This window comes from Podarcis gaigeae (genome assembly GCF_964106915.1).
Source record: "Podarcis gaigeae genome assembly, chromosome: 3".
Lineage (NCBI taxonomy): Eukaryota > Metazoa > Chordata > Lepidosauria > Squamata > Lacertidae > Podarcis > Podarcis gaigeae.
Genome location: NC_139680.1, coordinates 13,920,441 through 13,938,966, shown reverse-complemented (window position 1 = coordinate 13,938,966; position 18,526 = coordinate 13,920,441). Strand labels below are relative to the sequence as shown.

The following is an 18,526-nucleotide window of genomic DNA, read 5'->3' as shown; positions in this document are numbered from 1 at the left end:
GTTGATGCATGCAGACTCCTGAGCTATGGCCCTCCCAGTGGCCAATGAGCTTACTCTCTTAAGTAAATGTGCTCAGGACTGCAGCTTTATGCTAGGACAGTGCTGATCTTTGGGAGAAGATTTCATACATGCTTTCCCTACCCTCCCAATTGTTATCACTGCAAAAATGAAAAATAGAACAGCACAAAAATTAAACCCATCCCTAACACCAGTAGTTCATGACATTTCCCTTGATAGCTGTTCTTTTCTGAAAGCAGAATGCTTAAATGCCAAGCTGATTTATCATGAGAAGTGGCCTTTTCCTTCATGTTTTTATCCTCCAGACTTGGCCCAGAGGTCATATGTTTCAATAGGAAAGGATATCTGCTCCAGATTTGGTGACACTCACCTATATGTGAAACGTGCCTTCTTCCCCTTTGCAAAAGGCCTTCATTCTGCCCCAGTGCCCTGTTATAAATTTGCTGCATGATCATAGCCAAGACATCACCATCAACAGGGGAGAGGCTCAGCACTAGAGCAAATAGCTTGCACTCAGCTGGTATCTGGGCTCAGTCAATGGCATCTCCAGTAGGAAAGAGCAGAAAGCAGCTGATGGGCATGATCCTTGTCTGCTGGTGGGCAGAGTAGCTCAGGGGTCGTGAACCTTTTGGGCTCCATGCAGGCCAGGGTCTAGTCTTGTGGCCCAAATTTGACAGGGGGCAGGAATGCCCACCTTGTCGCCAAGCAATTAGGAGTTTGGAAGTCCCAAAATCAGGACTTCAAAACACCATGCCCAGCCCAGGCACAGGGTATGTGACCACCAAATCCAGCTCTATTGCCTATCAGTTGATGAGCAGTAGTGCTGGAGCCTATTTTATGCACAATCTGGAGTGCACTTGCAGGCTTGAGTTGCATTTACTCTGGGCAGCATTGCATTTGAAAGGGAAGGTGCAATGAGAGCTACCACCTGCATCCAGAAGTGACAGCATGGACAAAAAGAGCTCTGAATTCATGACTCACCACAGAGAAAGCCAACTTTGATACCTGTCAATCTGACGGATTCATACTGATGTCAAATTGAAAGTTGTTGGCTCTATCCATCTTAATAGGACAGCAGTAAAACAACATTTCTGGTATTATGTATTTTTCTGCCACACCACCAAAAAGCAGATTCCTATGAGTATAACGATCTCTGGCAGGTAAGCAGTCTGATAAGCAGCAATGACTCTCCGTCAGTTTTATGTATGTTTATTTACAAGATAAATATCCAGAGCACAGCCCCTGCCTGCTTGCATTAACAGAAGCTGATCAGTTTGAATCATCGTCCCTCCTCCAACAGGAAGGACGCCAAAATCCCACCTTTCTTCTCCTTCCCTTCCGTTGTTCTCTGAGCTTCTCCAGTCTCCTAGTACAGAGACTAAACGGCTGGCCTGCCTCCTCCCTACTCCCAGAAGACACAGCATCAGACACTGGCTTATCTGCTGGCTGCCTGGCAATGCTCTGGCCGCCTTCTAACTCTCCCTCTCCTTGTGAGATAACATCTTCCCTGGGAAGGAGGGGGGCTGGGCTGCCCTTTCTAGACTCTGACAGCCAGCTCTCATCTGCAGAGTTGGCCTCTTGCTCGCTTAGCTTAGTTTCTGAGGCTGACTCTTCTGCTGCGCTTTGGGGGGTCACGTTCCTGACAATGAGCATGGAGGGGGAACCACCACTTGGCTTAATGTATGCTGGATGAGCATGCGCATTCACCCAAAACTAGAAGTGCTTTGAAAGAAAAACAAACCACTGCGTTTAGAGAGGTCATTCCATAGATGGGACAATCTCCAGGAGGCAATGAGTGTGACCTTCGTCATCATTTGCATCATGGGCTTTGAGATGGGTCAACTCATGCAAACCATTCAGCATTCCTGAGAAAACACTGACGTTAAGCCATGGATTCCTTACCTCTTCAACAAGCTGCAGCATACGCCGAGTGCTTTCGAGTGACTGAGAAGGAAATGGGGGAAAAACAGAGGAAGAGAGTTAGAATTGCTAAACTGTTTCAGCTCAGAAACATGCAGAGCATAAATACGTCAAATAAAAAAAATGATGACATCTGTCTTGTTTTAATTTATTTACATGGTTCTCTTTCCCCTCTCACTTTATTTTCCCAAAACCCCGTGACATAGGCTGGGCTAAGAGATAGTGATTGGCCCACAATTAGCCAGTGAGCTTCGTGAAGCAGGGGTTTGAATCTGGATCCTGCTAGTCCTAGTCTAACACTATACCACTCTCCCCTATTCCTTGTCTAACACTATACCACGCTAAATCTTCTGATTGTTTTCCAACTATACTACAACAGGCTATGGCTTCTTCAGGTTGGGTGTCTGAAAAGGATAAGATTCTTGCCCAGGTTCTAAGTAGAGGAAGTCATGAGAAACTTACAACCAAAAATTTGCAGGTTAGTTGGGAGAAGCATTGGTGATAAATGTATCACCAATGGGGGAGAAGCTTCATTCTAGAGTTCTTTGTGATGACGGCATATCATGGACTAAACCCCACAAGGAGCAATATACTTTCAATGAGCAGTACATGCGTGGTTGCTTATTTAGATAATTTATGCCACCTTTCCCCACCCAAAATACTGCTCAAAGAGGCTGCCCAAAGAAGCTTGTTAGATCTGTACCTAGCTAAATGCCCTAGCTTGTTTGTTGGTTGTAAAGCCTAGAACAGAGAAGAGGAACCTATAGTTCTCCAGATATTGGTGGACTACAATTCCCACCATCCCTGGTCACTGGCTATACTGGCTGGGGCTGATGGGAACTGAAGTCCAACCACTTCTAGAGGGCCACAGGTTCTTCTTTGCTTGCCGAGGTGCATCAATGAAAGGCACAGAAAAATGACTCAATTTGCACTTTCTGGTATGTATTAAACAAACAGAAGACACTTAAAAAATTAAGCCACCAGAGGCATTCTCCCTTCTTACATGAAGACTTCACAAAGTCAACAGCAGAATCTGGGAGAGGCCTTGTCGTTGGACAATATTTTGACCCCTCTGGAATTACTCTTCTGCATTCTTTCATGAGAAGGGCCACAGCTCATTAGTAGAGCACCTGGTTTTTCATGTAGAAGGCCCTGGGTTCAAACTCTTGCTTCTTTAGTTGGTGGAGAAGCCATGGCTCTGCTTGCTCTTGGACTCCAGCTCCCATCAGTCTCAGCCAGCATGGCCAACGGCCAGGGGCAGAGGAAGCCACTTGGGCGCCTAGGGCAGCACGCCCAGGGCGGGGCGAGCTGCCCATAGGGGCGGGGCACACCACAGGGGCTCTGGAGTCTGCCTGCCTCCTCCCACTCAGCCGCCCTACAGCTGGGGGGGGGGAGGCAGCGGGCGGACCATTTGGGCAGCACGGAGCCTGCGTGTGCCCAAGCCACAGTGTTTCTCCCAGGAGAGATGCATGGCTCATGCGCGCTGCAGGCCCCATGGTGAGTGCCGCCTGGCATTTTGTCACCCCCTCAGTGGTGACACCTGGGCTGGTCCGTACCCACCACACCCCCTTCCTCCGCCCCTGCCAACGGCTAAGGATGGTGGAAGGTCTAGCAGCAGCTTTCTCACTTCTGAGTTCAGAACATCAAAATGACAGAGCTGAGAAAGCAGGAAGCAACAGAAAAAGTCTACATTTATCTGGGTGAGGATCTTAGCTTGCAGATAACAGGCTGCAGGAGGAGGCTGTGGTTTTTTTTTCCTGCTTATCATTCCAGCCACATTTCCCTCACCTCATCGGTCATCTGGTCAGCACGCTGCTGCATTTCTTCCAACTCGTTGCGCATGTCAGCGTCTTCGGCCATTTTGGCTGTGGGTGTGTGGGCTGGCCCTCTGCGTCAAGCAAATTTCCTTGGTCCTGCCAGCAAGCCTAGAACACAAGAAAGAAAGAAAGAAAGAAAGAAAGAAAGAAAGAAAGAAAGAAAGAAAGAGGAATAAATTCAGTGAAGCGAAATCAAACAGGTTTCACTCTGGACATTTGCGTGCTATGATGATCATTTTGAAAAGCAACATTAGATTAGTGGCCTCACACAAACAATTCTCTTCTGGATTATATCTGTGCGTCAGTGCCAGGTAATTTCAAAGAACCCTCTTAGATTACTGCTCTCACCGTCAAATCATTTAACTGTGCCAGGCAATTCTTATGAGCTAGAGAACAGTCATAGATTGTTCCCAAGGTGATGTTGTTCTATTTCTGGGGTATTAGTCACCCTCTTCAATAGGAACCCAAATGTTTGCTTCCTTGGTGCAATCACGAAGAAGAACTGATTCATTTCTGTTTTCTAAAGACACCAAGTCAGCCTCCGTGGAGCTGCTAATCCGATGCAAAGTGACTGCAAGGAAAGATCTCACAAACAACGTTTTACCTCAGATGGTCAGAACTTTATCCAAAGTTGGTGACAGAATTAAAACAGCAATTTATAAGGAACAGAATGTACCACAAAGCCCCAGCTGTTCCCGTTCCCCAAGCTTCAAAACTTGAGTAGAAATGGTTGGACTGTGGGTTGGGTCTTTGTCCTGCATGAAAGTTGTCTTCACTGAAAGAAGAAATATGGGGACATGGCTTTCTCTGTTACCCTCCATGCCCTCAGGAAAGGATAAAGCAATGGAGCTTGATAACTTATTAAGTAATAATACTAATACTAATACTAATTTATACCCCACCCATCTGACTGAGTTTCCCCGGTCTACTTCCAGTCCATGTCAGTCGCACATTTTAAAGTCTGTTCCACACACCCCATTCCATGTCATTGTGCAGATTTTTAGAAACTCTCAAATCCATGTGAAAATGTGTATTGAAAACGGAGGTATGGAACAGGTCCATTCACATTGGAATACAAGCTGAACATATTCCTTGAGCATCATTGCCATGCTTGCAAAGCTGGTTGCCATAATGCCATAATGCTTTCTGATCATGGATATTGTACAGCACAAAATGTTCCCCACTGAGGAAGAGCTTCTGAGGAAAAGCAGTAAGGACACCCTTCTTTTTTCTATGACACACCATGGGAAGTCCCATAAATTCCTAACGGTGAAATTTCACTATTGGCATAAACTGATGAAGCACACCTGTTGTCAGGGACTGTGCTGAGGAGGGCTGCACAGATGTGGAATGGTGGGAGCCTCCCCTCCCCCTCCCCCCTGCTCCTGATCAGGATCAGAATCTTCCCAGGAGCAGGGGGACAGTATAGATTTGGAACAGTGGCTTGCAAAGGGACATAGTTCAGAAGACAGAAGTTGGGAAGAACTGGGTGGTGAACAGCTAGGAGAAGAAGAACTGGGGCAGAGAGTTAACAGATGCACTTTCGCTGGAAAGAGCCCATCTGCTCAGCCCAAGGTCAAGGAGAGCAGATAAGGTGGCAGCACAGAAAGCACAGAGGTTGCAAGATCAGGTTGCCAGACGTAGAAGTGACGTGGGTGACTAGGGGGAAAGTGGGTGGAACCCTTAATTGGGAGCACCTTCATCCCTTGGAATGGATTCTTTGTTCTCTCGCTGTGATCATTAAAATTTCTAACTGGTAAGAGACTCCTTTCGCTTTGTTCTACTTATCTACTGCCAAAGTGGGGTGGGGGTGGGGGAAGCTGAGTCCCTGAACTGACACCTGTCTTCTGTAAGGACTGAAGACCATCAGTCATAATTTACAGCGGTTAAGGCTGACCCAGCTTTCAGAGAGCATCTAAACTACTTTGTTGTTGTTGTTTAGTCATTTAGTCGTGTCCGACTCTTCGTGACCCCATGGACCAGAGCACGCCAGGGACTTCTGTCTTCCACTGTCTCCCGCAGTTTGGTCAAACTCATGCTGGTAGCTTCGAGAACACTGTCCAACCATCTCGTCCTCTGTCGTTCCCTTCTCCTTGTGCCCTCCTTCTTTCCCTACTTTAGTTGATAGGATGAACTTGGCATCAGGGAACTCCTCCAAAACCTGGGCCCCTTGACAGTGAGAGGATTTCAGTTTATGAAATCGCTTTTCCTCGATGACGCATCACCACTGTGGGAGAGAGGACTCTTCTCACTGAGATGCATCTGTTAATTAAATCTGAACAAGAGGCAATTGCCTGGATGTTGACATAACCGCTATCTCGCAGACATGACAAAGCAAACAAACCTTAAATAAGCCATCAAGCGTTATATCGGAGACTCAGATTGTCAAAACTGTATTCCACATGAATATATTTTCAGTGACTCCTCCACTTCAGAAATACAGTGGTACCTCAGATTAAGAACTTAATTCATTCCAGAGGTCTGTTCTTAACCTGAAACTGTTCTTAATCTGAGGTACCACTTTAGCTAATGGGGCCTCCCACTGCCGCTGCACCACCGCCACGCAATTTCTGTTCTCATCCTTAAGGAAAGTTCTTAACCTGAGGTACTATTTGTGGGTTAGTGGAGTCTGTAACCTGAAGCGTCTGTAATCCGAGGTACCACTGTCGTTGTGCAGCAATCTGGCTGTCAACAGGAAGATTGACTTGGAAGTGAGGGGTAGGTAGAGATTGGGGGAGCATCTCGGGAACCCACCAGAATATGAAGAGGAAAAACAACCAGGAATGGCAACGAAGAGGGACTAGACATGTGCAGATGGGTGGAGCAAAAAAATGACAGACACAGAAATGGCCAGTGACAGAGTTGGCACACATGACATTTATGTGGAGGAATATCAGTTGTGGCTCCTGATCTCCTTGAGATCCAAGATGGCTTATTTATTTTTTAAATTTATAAATCGCCCTTCATCCAGAAATGGATTTCAGGGTGGTAAACTTAGACATTTCAGATAAAAATAAAAATAAAAATAAAAATAATTTATTATTTATACCCTACCCATCTGGCTGGGTTTACCCAACCACTCTGGGCGGTTCCCAACAGATTAAAAACATCAAATATTAAAAACTTCCCTAAACAGGACTGCCTTCAGATGTCTTCTAAAAGTCAGATAGTTGTTCATTTCCTTGACATCTGATGGGAGAGCTTTCCACAGGACGGCCGCTACCACCGAGAAGGCCCTCTGCTGGTTCCCTGTAACCTCACTTCTCACAGGGAGGAAACCGCCAGAAGGACCACAGAGCTGGATCTCAGTGTCTGGGCTGAACGATGGGGGTGGAGACGCTCCTTCAGGTATACTGGGCTGAGGTCATTTAGGGCTTTAAAGGTCAGCACCAACACTTTGAATTGTGCGCAGAAATGTACTGGGAGCCAATGTAGCCAATGTAGGTCTCTCAGGACTGGTGTTATATGGTCTCAGTGGCCACTCCCATTTACCAGTGTAGCTGCTGCATTCTGGATTAATTGTAGTTTCCGGGTCACCTTCAAAGGTAGCCCCACACAGAGTGCATTGCAGTAGTCCAAGCAGGAGATACCTAGAGCATGCACCACTCTGGCGAGACAGTCTGCGGGCAGGTAGGGCCCAGCCTGAGTACCAGATGGAGCTGGAAGACAGCTGCCCTGTACAAAGAATTGACCTACACCTCCTTGGACAACTGTGAGTCCAAAATGACTCCCAGGCTGCGTACCTGGTCCTTCAGGGGCACAGTTATCCCATTCAGGACCAGGAAGATTGAAAATACATGATGTAGCTACAATAAAATTGAAAGGAATAAAACCATTCAGGCAGGTAAAAAGTAGGTTTCAGGAGATGGGACAATAATATTTCCTAATATACTATGAGAACTTCTTTCTATGCTACTTTTGCAAGACAGTGCAAAATACAAGGACCAAAGCCCAGGGCTATGCATCTCTTCTTCACAGTAAGCTGATATACTTTTTCACTCATTAAGATTCACGTTCTGCAGACCAATATCTTGCAAAAGTTACAGCAACTCCCGTAAGCTGCATCTCGGTGACTTATCTAACAGCAATTTATTTATTTAGCTGAAAGTTTTACCCCACCCTTCTAAGTTTCAAAACGCACTCAAGGTGGCTTGGGACAAACATAAAGTGCTTTTGTAAGATAGTATAAAGCAAAAAAAAAAAAGTAGGGGGATGCAGTAGTTTAAAGAAATAATAAAAACACAGTCTCATAAAATGAAAGCTTTCTAGAATAAATAGGGTTTCAGTAACAAGAGAAGAACATGTGAGGGACCTGCACTTCCTAGAGCAAAGTGTTTCATTCCTACATGGGGCAACCACTGAGAAGGCCCTGCCTATTTTCCACCCAGCTGTGCCTTGGAGAGACACAGAGAAAGGCCTGGATCTTAGGGGAGCAGGCAGGATGGTATGGGATGAGGTGATCTTTAAAGGATCCTGCACCTAAGCTGTTTAGGTCTTCTTGTGGTACGGATGGGTCTGTGTGGGGAGAAATCAGCTCAGCTCACATTTTAATGAGAAGCGACCTAATTTTAACTCACTGAAAAACCGTGAAAACTGAATTACAGCTATCCTTTCCCATTTGCACTTCTCCACATTTTTGCCGTGCGGTGCTCCAGACAAAGAAATGTGCAGAAAATGCATACATTCATGAAAATATACAAAAATATCACCATCTATTTACCAAATTTATGCAGCATTTCAGAGCATGATGCCATCAAAGCAGTGCATGAGATGCAAACAGAATAAAACACAAACACTCAGGGTCCTAAAAAAGTAGAATCATTTCAAAAAACTAAAAATGAATTGTTAGGGAAGTTTGTTGGCCAAAATGTGTATGTTAAAAGGTGTATATGAAAAGGTGTACATTAGTAGAGATTGTTGACAGCTTTGCATGAGGACTTTAAAAAATGCAAATTGATGCAGAAATGTAGCGAACTTAAGATCGGAAAAAAGAGAAACTGAAATTGTCTTTCCCTATTTGGTTGGGATGCTATGTCACAGCTTATATGGTCTTGAATCTGCACAAGGTGTTATAAGAAAAACTGCTCCCTTTCCCTTATGGGGTATTTCAGAGCCCATATAGAGTCCTTACGTGGGTTCCCTATAGGTAGGAGAAAATAACAGAGGCCAACCAGAGTATATTTAGAAGCAAAGCGGCTAGTAAGCCTGATCTTTATTAAAGGAAATACCGTATTTTTCGCTCTATAGAACACACTTTTTCCCCTTCAAAAATGAAGGGGAAATGTGTGTGCGTCCTATGGAGCGAAGACGCCATAGCCCCACGACCCTTTCCCAGCTGGAGAGGTGACGCGCGACTATGGCAGCAGCCTCTCCGCTGCGCCTTTCCGCTGCTCCCTAACCTGCTCTTTGGGGCTGGTGGTGGGCTTCCCCCGCCAGCCCCAAAGAGCAGGTCGAAAGGAACCTGAAGCCTGGAGAGTGAGAGGGGTCGGTGCACACCGACCCCTCTCGCTCTCCAGGCTTCCAAGGTAGCCGCCTGAACGGAACCTTGTTTTAGAGTGGGAAAACAAGAGGGGGGAAATTCTCCCCCTCTCTGTGCAGCGCCTCCTGCCGCTTCGCTGAAGGGGCGCTGGGCAGAGAGGGGGAGATTTTTTTTCCTTGTTCTGCTCCCTCTAAAACAAGGTGCGTCCTATTGTCCGGTGCATCCTATGGTGCGAAAAATACGGTAAACTGTTGCAACAGAGTCCCCACTGACTACATGCAGGAGGGATAACTCAGAACAATGGTGTGTGAGCCCCTATATAGACTTTTGAAATTGCTCCCTCTGTAACCCAAGACCACCCCCTCCAAAACATACATACACCACAGAAGGAGGAGGTCTGCAGCGGAAATTTGAGTGTTGCTTCTCTCCTGTCTGCTGGGATACCTCATAATGCCTTACTTGGTTGCATTTTCTGGACAGCCCGGCCATTCCTTTGAGATGGTAAATACAGTGGTACCTTGGTTTTCAAATGCCTTGGTACTCAAATGCCTTGGTTCCCAAACACCGAAAACCCAGAAGTAAGTGTTCTGGTTTTCGAACATTTTTCTGAAGCTGAACATCCGATGCAGCTGTCGGCTATTGTTTCTGAGGCTCCTGCACCAATCAGAAGCTGCGCCTTGGTTTTCAAACATTTTGGGAGTCAAACGGACGTCTGGAGCAAATTAAGTTTGAGAACCAAGGTACCACTGTATTTGGCGCTTTTGTTTTTGCTATTTGTTTTGCTTTTTTGTGCTCCTCCAGCACATAATTCAAAAGCATCAATTCTTCGGCGATCAGCCTTCTTTATGGTCCAGCTTTCACTTCCATACATCACTACTGGGAAAACCATAGCTTTTACTATACGAACCTTTGTTGGCAAGGTGATGTCTCTACTTTTTAAGATGCTGTCTTATAACAGAGGTTTTCCTTATTCCTAGAAGTGTAGCTTCCGATATGCTGTACCACCCACATCCAGCTCCTCAGGGGTCAGAACAGCAAAAGTGTTTTGTAATATGTGGATTGCTCTGACAAGGTCATCTGTGTTTGTAAAGCACCGCAAATGATTTCTTTAAGAGAAGGGGATTGTATACTAGTATTTAGTCATAATTAACGATGCCCCCCAGGAGGCCTGGCTCATCTTTATTTATAGAAACAGCAGAGCAATCCAACAAGGTTACTCATTTGCAAAAAGTATGTTGCACAGAAGAATAATTCCAGATTTCCAGCTACGGACCCTGCAGAATCTGCACAATTTGCTACTAATTGATATCTTTGCAATAAATTGTCTTAATTGCATGCAATTAACGTTACAGCTGTGCTGTGGTGCATAGGCTAGAGAAGGGAGAGACAAAAAATGTCTCAGGTAATGATTCTGAATCTGTTTGATGCTCAGAGCCTCAGACAACCACTCATTGTAGCAGCTAGAAAAATAGTTTCTCGTAGCGTTAAGCCAAATATGAGGGAAGGATGGTGACAACATCTTTCAAGATCATTTCATCATCCATGAATTAAGCCCCCAGGTTTGGGGTATTTTTAAATACTTCTTTGCAGAGGGGTGTGAAAGTGTAGTGGAAATGGTTTATTGAATATTTACAGATAAATTGTAAACAGATAAGAACATTGGCAGGAATGGGAAAAAATTATAACTTATCTTAAAGACCATTGTAAACAGTTAGAATCATTAGTAGGCTATCACTTGTAGTTTAAGGTTGAATTCTGGACATAATGGGAGATGTAAAAGATTTGGATTATCATAAAAGATGCAGGAGGAAATGATTAATAACAGGACCCAGAAAATGTTCAAACAAACATTTGTAAAACAAAAAACAAAAAACCAGAAACCTTCCATCTAGCTATTTTGTCCACAGAGATCCCAGGTGATAAGAAAATGATATTTTAATACGCAACAACAGCAGTAAGAATGTTGGTTGCCAGAGATTGGAAGGGAGATAAAACCCCATTGAAGGAATCAAACAATCCAAAAGTTTACAAAGGCGTGGGAAGGTTATAGAGGGTATTTTAAAACAACATTGTTCCCAACTAAAATCTTTATTTACCTGGATTAATTTTCACAAATTGCATGAGTGATAAATATTATATTGGATATAACATAGATGATGTTTAAGGTGATAAAGGACACAGTCAGCACCAACACTTTGAATTGTGCTCAGAAACGTACTGGGAGCCAATGTCGGTTTTCAGGACATGGTCTCGTGGCTGCTCCCAGTCACCAGTCTAGCTGCCACATTCTGGATTAGTTGTAGTTTCACCAGTTCTGCCACCAGGGCTAATTAATAGTTTAGCCAAGGGTGATTTGAAGTTTGTTTAGTCAAAATTTGTCACTCCTTTTCTGCTGAAGAAACAGAAGTTCATTTTCCACTGGGAAATGATATACAGTAATACTTCCGCTAACATCCGCCTTGTCTAGCGTCCATTCCGGCGAACATCCGTGGCAAACCCGGAAGTACCAGAATGGGTTACTTCCGGGTTTGCTGCTTGCACATGCGCAGAAGCACTAAATTGCACTTTGCATATGCGCAGAAGCACAAACCGCTCCGCATGCATGCGCAGATGCGGCACTTTGCCCTGCATCCTTTTCGGCTAGTGGCTGGGGCTCTGGAACAGATCCTGGTCGCAAAACAAGGTACGACTGTACAATGAAATGAAATGAATGTTTAAAATAACTTTTGAAAAACAAACAATCAAACAAACATCAGCTTTCTTTTTGGGAATTATAGGGACAGAACTACCTAAACTGTGTAGAAACTTATTCATGTATGCGACTACTGTGGCAAGAATGTTACTTGCCTCAAAACAAGAAGAAGTCGCAGCAAAGGAAAAATGGATACAAAACCCTATGGAATATGCAGAAATGGCGAAACTTACCAGAAGAATAAAAAATCAAGATAACAAACTTTTTATAAAAGAATGGAAATGGTTTATTGAATATTTACAGATAAATTGTAAGCAGATAAGAACATTGGCAGGATTATTGTAGTAACCTGCAGTTTCATAAGTGTATATATTTAAAGAAGACGAATAAATGAGCAAATTAAGTTAATTTGGATATGCAGAAGATATTAAGAATAAATTTAAGGAACCACAGAAAGAGGGGAAAGGAAGTCAAGTTTTGAAATGTCAAAATGATTGTAAAACTAGTGAAATGTATAAACTTGAAAAGTATAATTTTTTTTTTAAAAAAGAAACATACGTTCAAGTGGGTGCAAAACTCAATTTGCAAGTGATGTCGCCAAGTTGTCTTTGACTACATGAGAAGGACAACCCATTGTCATGTGATACATAGGACCCTCCATGATAGATTTTTGGAAGAGAGGTTACCTGAATTCTGGCTTCATGTTACTAAAATTACTGAGTTTCCACTGACCTTGCAGATGAAACTATATTTGTGCTGCTGCCATTTGGTGGTACATATTTTTGCAAGACAGATTTTTCAGCAACGACTGCTGTGAAGATGAAATACAGCGGCAGGCTACATATCAATAATGATCTGAGACTATGGGTGACAGCCATCAAACCCTGTGTTGACCTACTTGTTGGCAAAATGCAAGCTCAGCTATCCTGATGATACATGCCCAAATGGGACTTCATTGTGATTTTTTTTTTAAAAAAGAATATTTATAGTTGGTTATATATAACATTGCTTGTGTAACCATTTTTAGAATAGACCATTTTTAGATTGAATCAATTTTATAATTTTATAATAATGTTTTATAGCTTACAAGGCAATATCCTGCAGTTGGGTGATTGGGGTTCTGACATTCCCATCAAAATAAATGGCAAATAGCCTTGTCAGTCTTTTTCTTTTCTTTTTTAGTGTTCTATACTATCGTTCCTTCTCTCTTCTTTTTTTTGCTGATAGTAATTTTTATTAATTTTCAATTATAATCCAATAATAGCCTCATTATAATAATGCTAATTTGTAATACAATTAATAATACCAATCATTCAAATACCAAATTATATAATTTAGATAAGGTCACCCCCACATAATAATAATAATAATAATAATAATAATAATAATAATAATAATAATAATTTATTTATACCCCGCCCATCTGTATACTCTGGGCGGCTTTCAACAAAACACTAAAATACAATAACCTATTAAACATTAAAAGCTTCCCTAAACAGGGCTGCCTTCAGATGTCTTCTAAAGGTTTGGTAGTTATTTTTCTCTTTGACATCTGGTGGGAGGGCGTTCCACAGGGAGGGTGCCACTACCAAGAAGGCCCTCTGCCTGGTTCCCTGTAACTTGGCTTCTCGCAGCAAGGGAACCGCCAGAAGGCCCTAGGTGCTGGACCTTAGTGTCCGGGCAGAATGATGGAGGTGGAGATGCTCCTTCAGATATACTGGACCGAGGCAATTTAGGGCTAGAATTGATGATTTTCTTTATTTCTGCGTTCTAAAATCTTATTGATTTCAATTACATTCCAGTCAGTGCTGTGCACATTTCAAGAAATTCCACATTAATAGGGACGCCAAGAAAATTGTTTCTCGGATGCCTCAAGTAATAGTTGTAAAATAGAAAAAGTTAAAATCTATGAAACTGATGGCTGGCAAAGACCTAAGGTACACAGTTCATGTGACAATAAATCAATGGGTTGCCATACCAAGTAAATTTGGGCTTGGGGGTTGCCATTCTGAAAAGGTTTGGAGCCACTTGGTTCAAAGAACTGCCCACCACAGCAGGAGTGAGGAACCTCGGCTGGCCAGATGTTGCTGAACTACATTTCCTATCAGCCCTAGCAAGCATGGCCAATGGACTGGGATGATGGGAGTTGTAATTCTGCAACATCAGGAGGGCCAAAGTTCCCCTATGCCTGCACTGCAGTGTAAGCTCCACCGTGGACTGTAGCCAAAGTTTAACAAAGAAAAAATATTCAAATCACTGACTTCCCTAATCAGAATGACACAGTGAACATAATCCAATGAAAGCTGATTGGATGCAATATCTTAAATAATGCTTAAATAATAGAATCATAAAATTATAGAGTTGGAAGGGACCCTGAGGATTATTTAGTTCAACCTCAGGAGTCTTTTGCCCAACATGGGGCTCAAACCCACAAGCCTGTGATTAAGAGGCTCATGCTCTACTAACTGAGCTATCCCAGTTATATCTATCTGACTGAAATCAATGGGACTGAGAAGATTGGAAAACGTTGCTTGAATATATGGGAAATGACTGTGTACAGCTGAAAACACTGGCGGCATTGAGATAAATTCAACAGCGTGAACAAGTTTTGATGGATGCAATAACGGAACACTGAATGGTATAGTTTTTGTAAAATATGCAGGGATTTATGATATGTAAAAGGATGCATGGAAAGAGAAGAAGGGAAGTCATTGATATCTTAAGGATGTAAAAGGAGTATTTTAAATTGTGAAACAGAAAACTACAGTGGACGCTTGGGTTGCGAACGTGATCCATGTGGGATGCATGTTCGCAACCTGCAGCGTTCGCAACCCACGTCGGTGCATCTTCGCATGCGCAGGTTGTGATTCGGCGCTTCTGTGCATGTGCAAAGCGCGATTTAGCGCTTCTGCACATGCATGACCGCCAAAACCTGGAAGTAACCTGTTCTGGTACTTCCAGGTTTCGATGGTCCGTAACCTGAAAAAAAACGCAACTGGAAGCATCTGTAACCCGAGGCATGACTCTCTATATCTATATCTATATCTATATCTATATCTATATCTATATCTATATCTATATCTATATCTATATCTATATCTATATCTATATATAATACAGTGCTTTTTTCTGGGGGGATGCAGGGGTACACATACCCCTAAACATTTTGTGAATCTAAGCTTGGCCTCATTGAGGGGCATTATTTCAATATGAGTAGGAAAATGAGAGTACTCCTAAATATTTTTTTTAAAAAAAGCACTGTACACACACACACACACACACGAGGTACCTTGGTTCTAGAACGTAATCTGTTCCACAAGTCTGTTCGACTTCTGAAACATTCGAAAACCAAGGTGCGGCTTCCAATTGGCACAGGTGCCCCCAAAACAATAGCTGACAACCTCAACCGTTTGGGGTTTTCGGTATTCAGGAGCCAATTTGTTCATCAACTAAGCCATTCGAGAACCAAGGTTCCACTGTATATATAAATAAAGAAATCAACGGGATTCAAATAACCCTTAGTATTGGGAGGGGGAACCCGCTGTAGAATCTTAATCCACACATGAATTCTGAATCACACTAAAATTGCTGAGTACATACTAGATTCATACCAGATGTGTCTACCCATAGATAGATGACCATTCCCAAGTACAGTGGTACCTTGGGTTACATACGCTTTGGGTTACAGGCGCTTCAGGTTACAGACTCCGCTAACCCAGAAATAGTGCTTCAGGTTAAGAACTTTGCTTCAGGATGAGAACAGAAATCATGCAGCAGCGGCGCAGCAGCAGCAGGAGGCCCCATTAGCTAAAGTGGTGCTTCCGGTTAAGAACAGTTTCAGGTTAAGAACGGATGTCTGGAACGAATTAGGTTCTTAAGCCAAGGTACCACTGTACTGGAAAGAACTTCTAAATAGTGCTGCATGCCTTGCTCTCTGCAATTTTTCCTAGCTGGAAAGAGTTTTCAAGGAGCAGATGCCAAGCCACTGGGGGCAGAAGCTAAGTCAGAGAGAAGATCCGGCGCTGGGAAATTCATTTCCCACCCTCAGGGTAGCTGTGGTGAAGTCCTATGGCTCAGAAATACTCAGAAGCACAATCACTTCTGTTCTGCTCAATCTATCTGTGCAGAGATCTAAGGGAAAGTATAAGAAGTCTTTTCTTGGTGAGAAATATCCTTTGTTCACTTCTCCGTCTGTGGAACTACAGGCTGTGGGAAATTTAGGTCCTTCTTTTCCTTGTGTCTCTTCCTGGGGAATAAAAGGCTATGATGCACACCACGGTTGCAAGCCACGATTCCTTTTCTCCTCGGCTCAATAACCCCTGGTCAAATTCAACAAATAAATCTATGCAATGGATCCATGGTTCAAGTGCTAAGCCAGGGATAGCTAACCAGATGTTGCTGCAAAACTGTTTCCATCTCCTCTGACCCTTGGTCATGCTGGCTGATGCTTATGGGAGTTGACATCAGGAGTGCCTCAGGTTAGCTCTCAAATGCTTGCTGCATCATACCTATTAGGTCAGGTGCTGAGCTCTTTTTAAAGAGCTCTGGGTTGGGCTGATGTCAATGTAATCTGACCTCTCCAAGCACAGGATCAAATCTTTGATTACTCATAACTCTTGTAATGATGCCATTGTTGATGCGAGCAGCAATTTTATCATGGAGTCTACTGTAAAGGTAAAGGTAAACGACCCTTGGACGGTAAAGTCCAGTCAAAGGTGACTATGGGGATGCGGTGCTCATCTTGCTTTCAGGCTGAGGCAGCCGGCGTTTGTCCACAGACAGCTTTCCAGGTCATATGGCCAGCATGACTAAACCGCTCCTGGAGCAGTGGAACACCATGATGGAAACCAGAACACATGGAAACGCTGTTTACCTTCCTGCTGCAGCGCTACCTATTTATCTACTTGCACTGGCATGCTTTTGAACTGCTAGGTTGGCAGGAGCTAGGACAGAGCAATGGGAGCTCACCCCATCATGGGGATTCGAACTGCCGACCTTCCAATTGGCAAGCCCAAGAGCCTCAATGGTTTAGACCACAATGCCACCTGCGTCTCCTACAAAGGGCTTATCCACACTGACTTTTCCTCAACTCTTTCCAGGTGCAGGTCGCGCTTTAAAGCTTTGTGTCTGAGTGCCCTTTTTTCCTTTTGCTCCAGAGTGTTCCCCTCAAAAGCCCGCTCTTTAAAGCTCACTTGGCACAAACAGCAATCTGCAGAAATCCCAGTTTGACATTTGCTCCAATTGAACGCTAAAGAGCGGGCTTTCATGGAGAAAGCTCAGGGCAACACACACACACAAAGCATATACTTGGACACAGAACTTTTAAGTGTGGACCTGCCTGGATAGTGCAGAGCAAAACGTAAGTGTGGATAAGCCTTAGGTTTTAGTCAGAGCAGACTTGCTGAAAATAATTAACCTAATTTGGGCTAGTTCATTATTTTCAATGGGTCTACTATGAGTAAAACTTAGTTGGCCCACTCGGTCCAAATCCCAGTGTACTTTTTTTTTACCTCGCACAACTGGTTGGGAAAAACACAGAGCTCATCTGTTCTTACTTGATTCAAAGAATGCTCTGGCCCTCATTCTGCCCAATAGTTTTGGATGGGGATGTTCGCACACAGCTGCATCAAATGTGTTCAAGGACACTGAGATGATGACTGCAATGCCCATGTAATGCATATCCAAATGTACAAATTTTTCAGTGTTGGTTATATGTGCATTGAAGGCACCTTCCACCTGCAGAAAACGGGGTTCATATCTGCAGCAGTTCCAATCTGTTCTCTCTCCTTGAAAACCCCCAGCAACAGCAAACCCCAAATTTTCCTGAATGTTGTATGTACAAAGATAAGAGGGTTCAGACAGAAGGATGCACCACACCCTGAATGCCTCATAATTGCTTTGTTTTTCTGTTTTTCTGCTTTTGTTTTTAGCATCCAAGTGTTTCAAATGTATAGAAACCTGCAACCTTACAAGAACTATGTAAGGCAAACAACCATTATCGTGCCCATATTGCAGACACCAGACTGAGGCTGAGAGAAAGAGACTTGCAGAGAGTTCAAGACAATGGCAAGAGTCAAATCTGGAACTCCCTGAGTCATATGCTAAACTGGTTAGCATGTAATGTTAAACTATGGCTCCATGTGGAAGAGCATCATACAGCTGCACCGAGTCAATGCAATGCTTGCTTCATTCTTTCCTTGATCCCATATGCCTCAGATTGTTTATTTTATGGTTTGGCCACAAAACAAAGTACGCCATGTCCCCAGTGAAATTCTATAGAGGCTACTCATCAGTTTTCAGACTTCAGCCTAAGAACGAAAGGAAGTCAAACAAACACAGCCCAGCAATCGAGTGCTGCTCCTTTTATTATGAACTTGAAATTTGAATAGTATTCTATTAATGCTCAGTTTTATTCCAGCCCAGATGCCGTGCTGTTATTCCACAGTTCGTCTCTCTTCCCATAACAAAGGAAAACTAGAATTAACAATCTTGGCAGGGCAACCCAGCTGAAGTGTGCGCATGCCTTGCAGGAAAGTCAAATAAAGTACTGTAATTTTCCATAGCAAAACCAGCACATTGGACAGACAAGGTTCTCTTTTA

The 18,526-nt window shown here is 43.5% G+C and overlaps 2 protein-coding genes across 3 annotated transcripts in view; both read right to left on the bottom strand.

Annotated features, from left to right (window-relative positions):
* Window positions 1-18,526, bottom strand: part of PLCB4 (phospholipase C beta 4) — a 665,275-nt gene that overhangs the window by 54,418 nt on the left and 592,331 nt on the right. The window lies entirely within an intron of this gene.
* SNAP25 (synaptosome associated protein 25) overlaps window positions 1-18,526 on the bottom strand; it is a 74,166-nt gene that overhangs the window by 20,242 nt on the left and 35,398 nt on the right. For both annotated transcript variants that reach the window (XM_083730875.1, XM_083730874.1), the window contains exons 2-3: window positions 3,727-3,863; window positions 1,921-1,962 (exon numbers count right to left, since the gene is read on the bottom strand). In XM_083730875.1, the coding sequence (XP_083587001.1) occupies window positions 1,921-1,962; window positions 3,727-3,798 (114 nt within the window). In that variant the 5' untranslated portion in view covers window positions 3,799-3,863. The remainder of the gene's footprint in view (window positions 1-1,920; window positions 1,963-3,726; window positions 3,864-18,526) is intronic.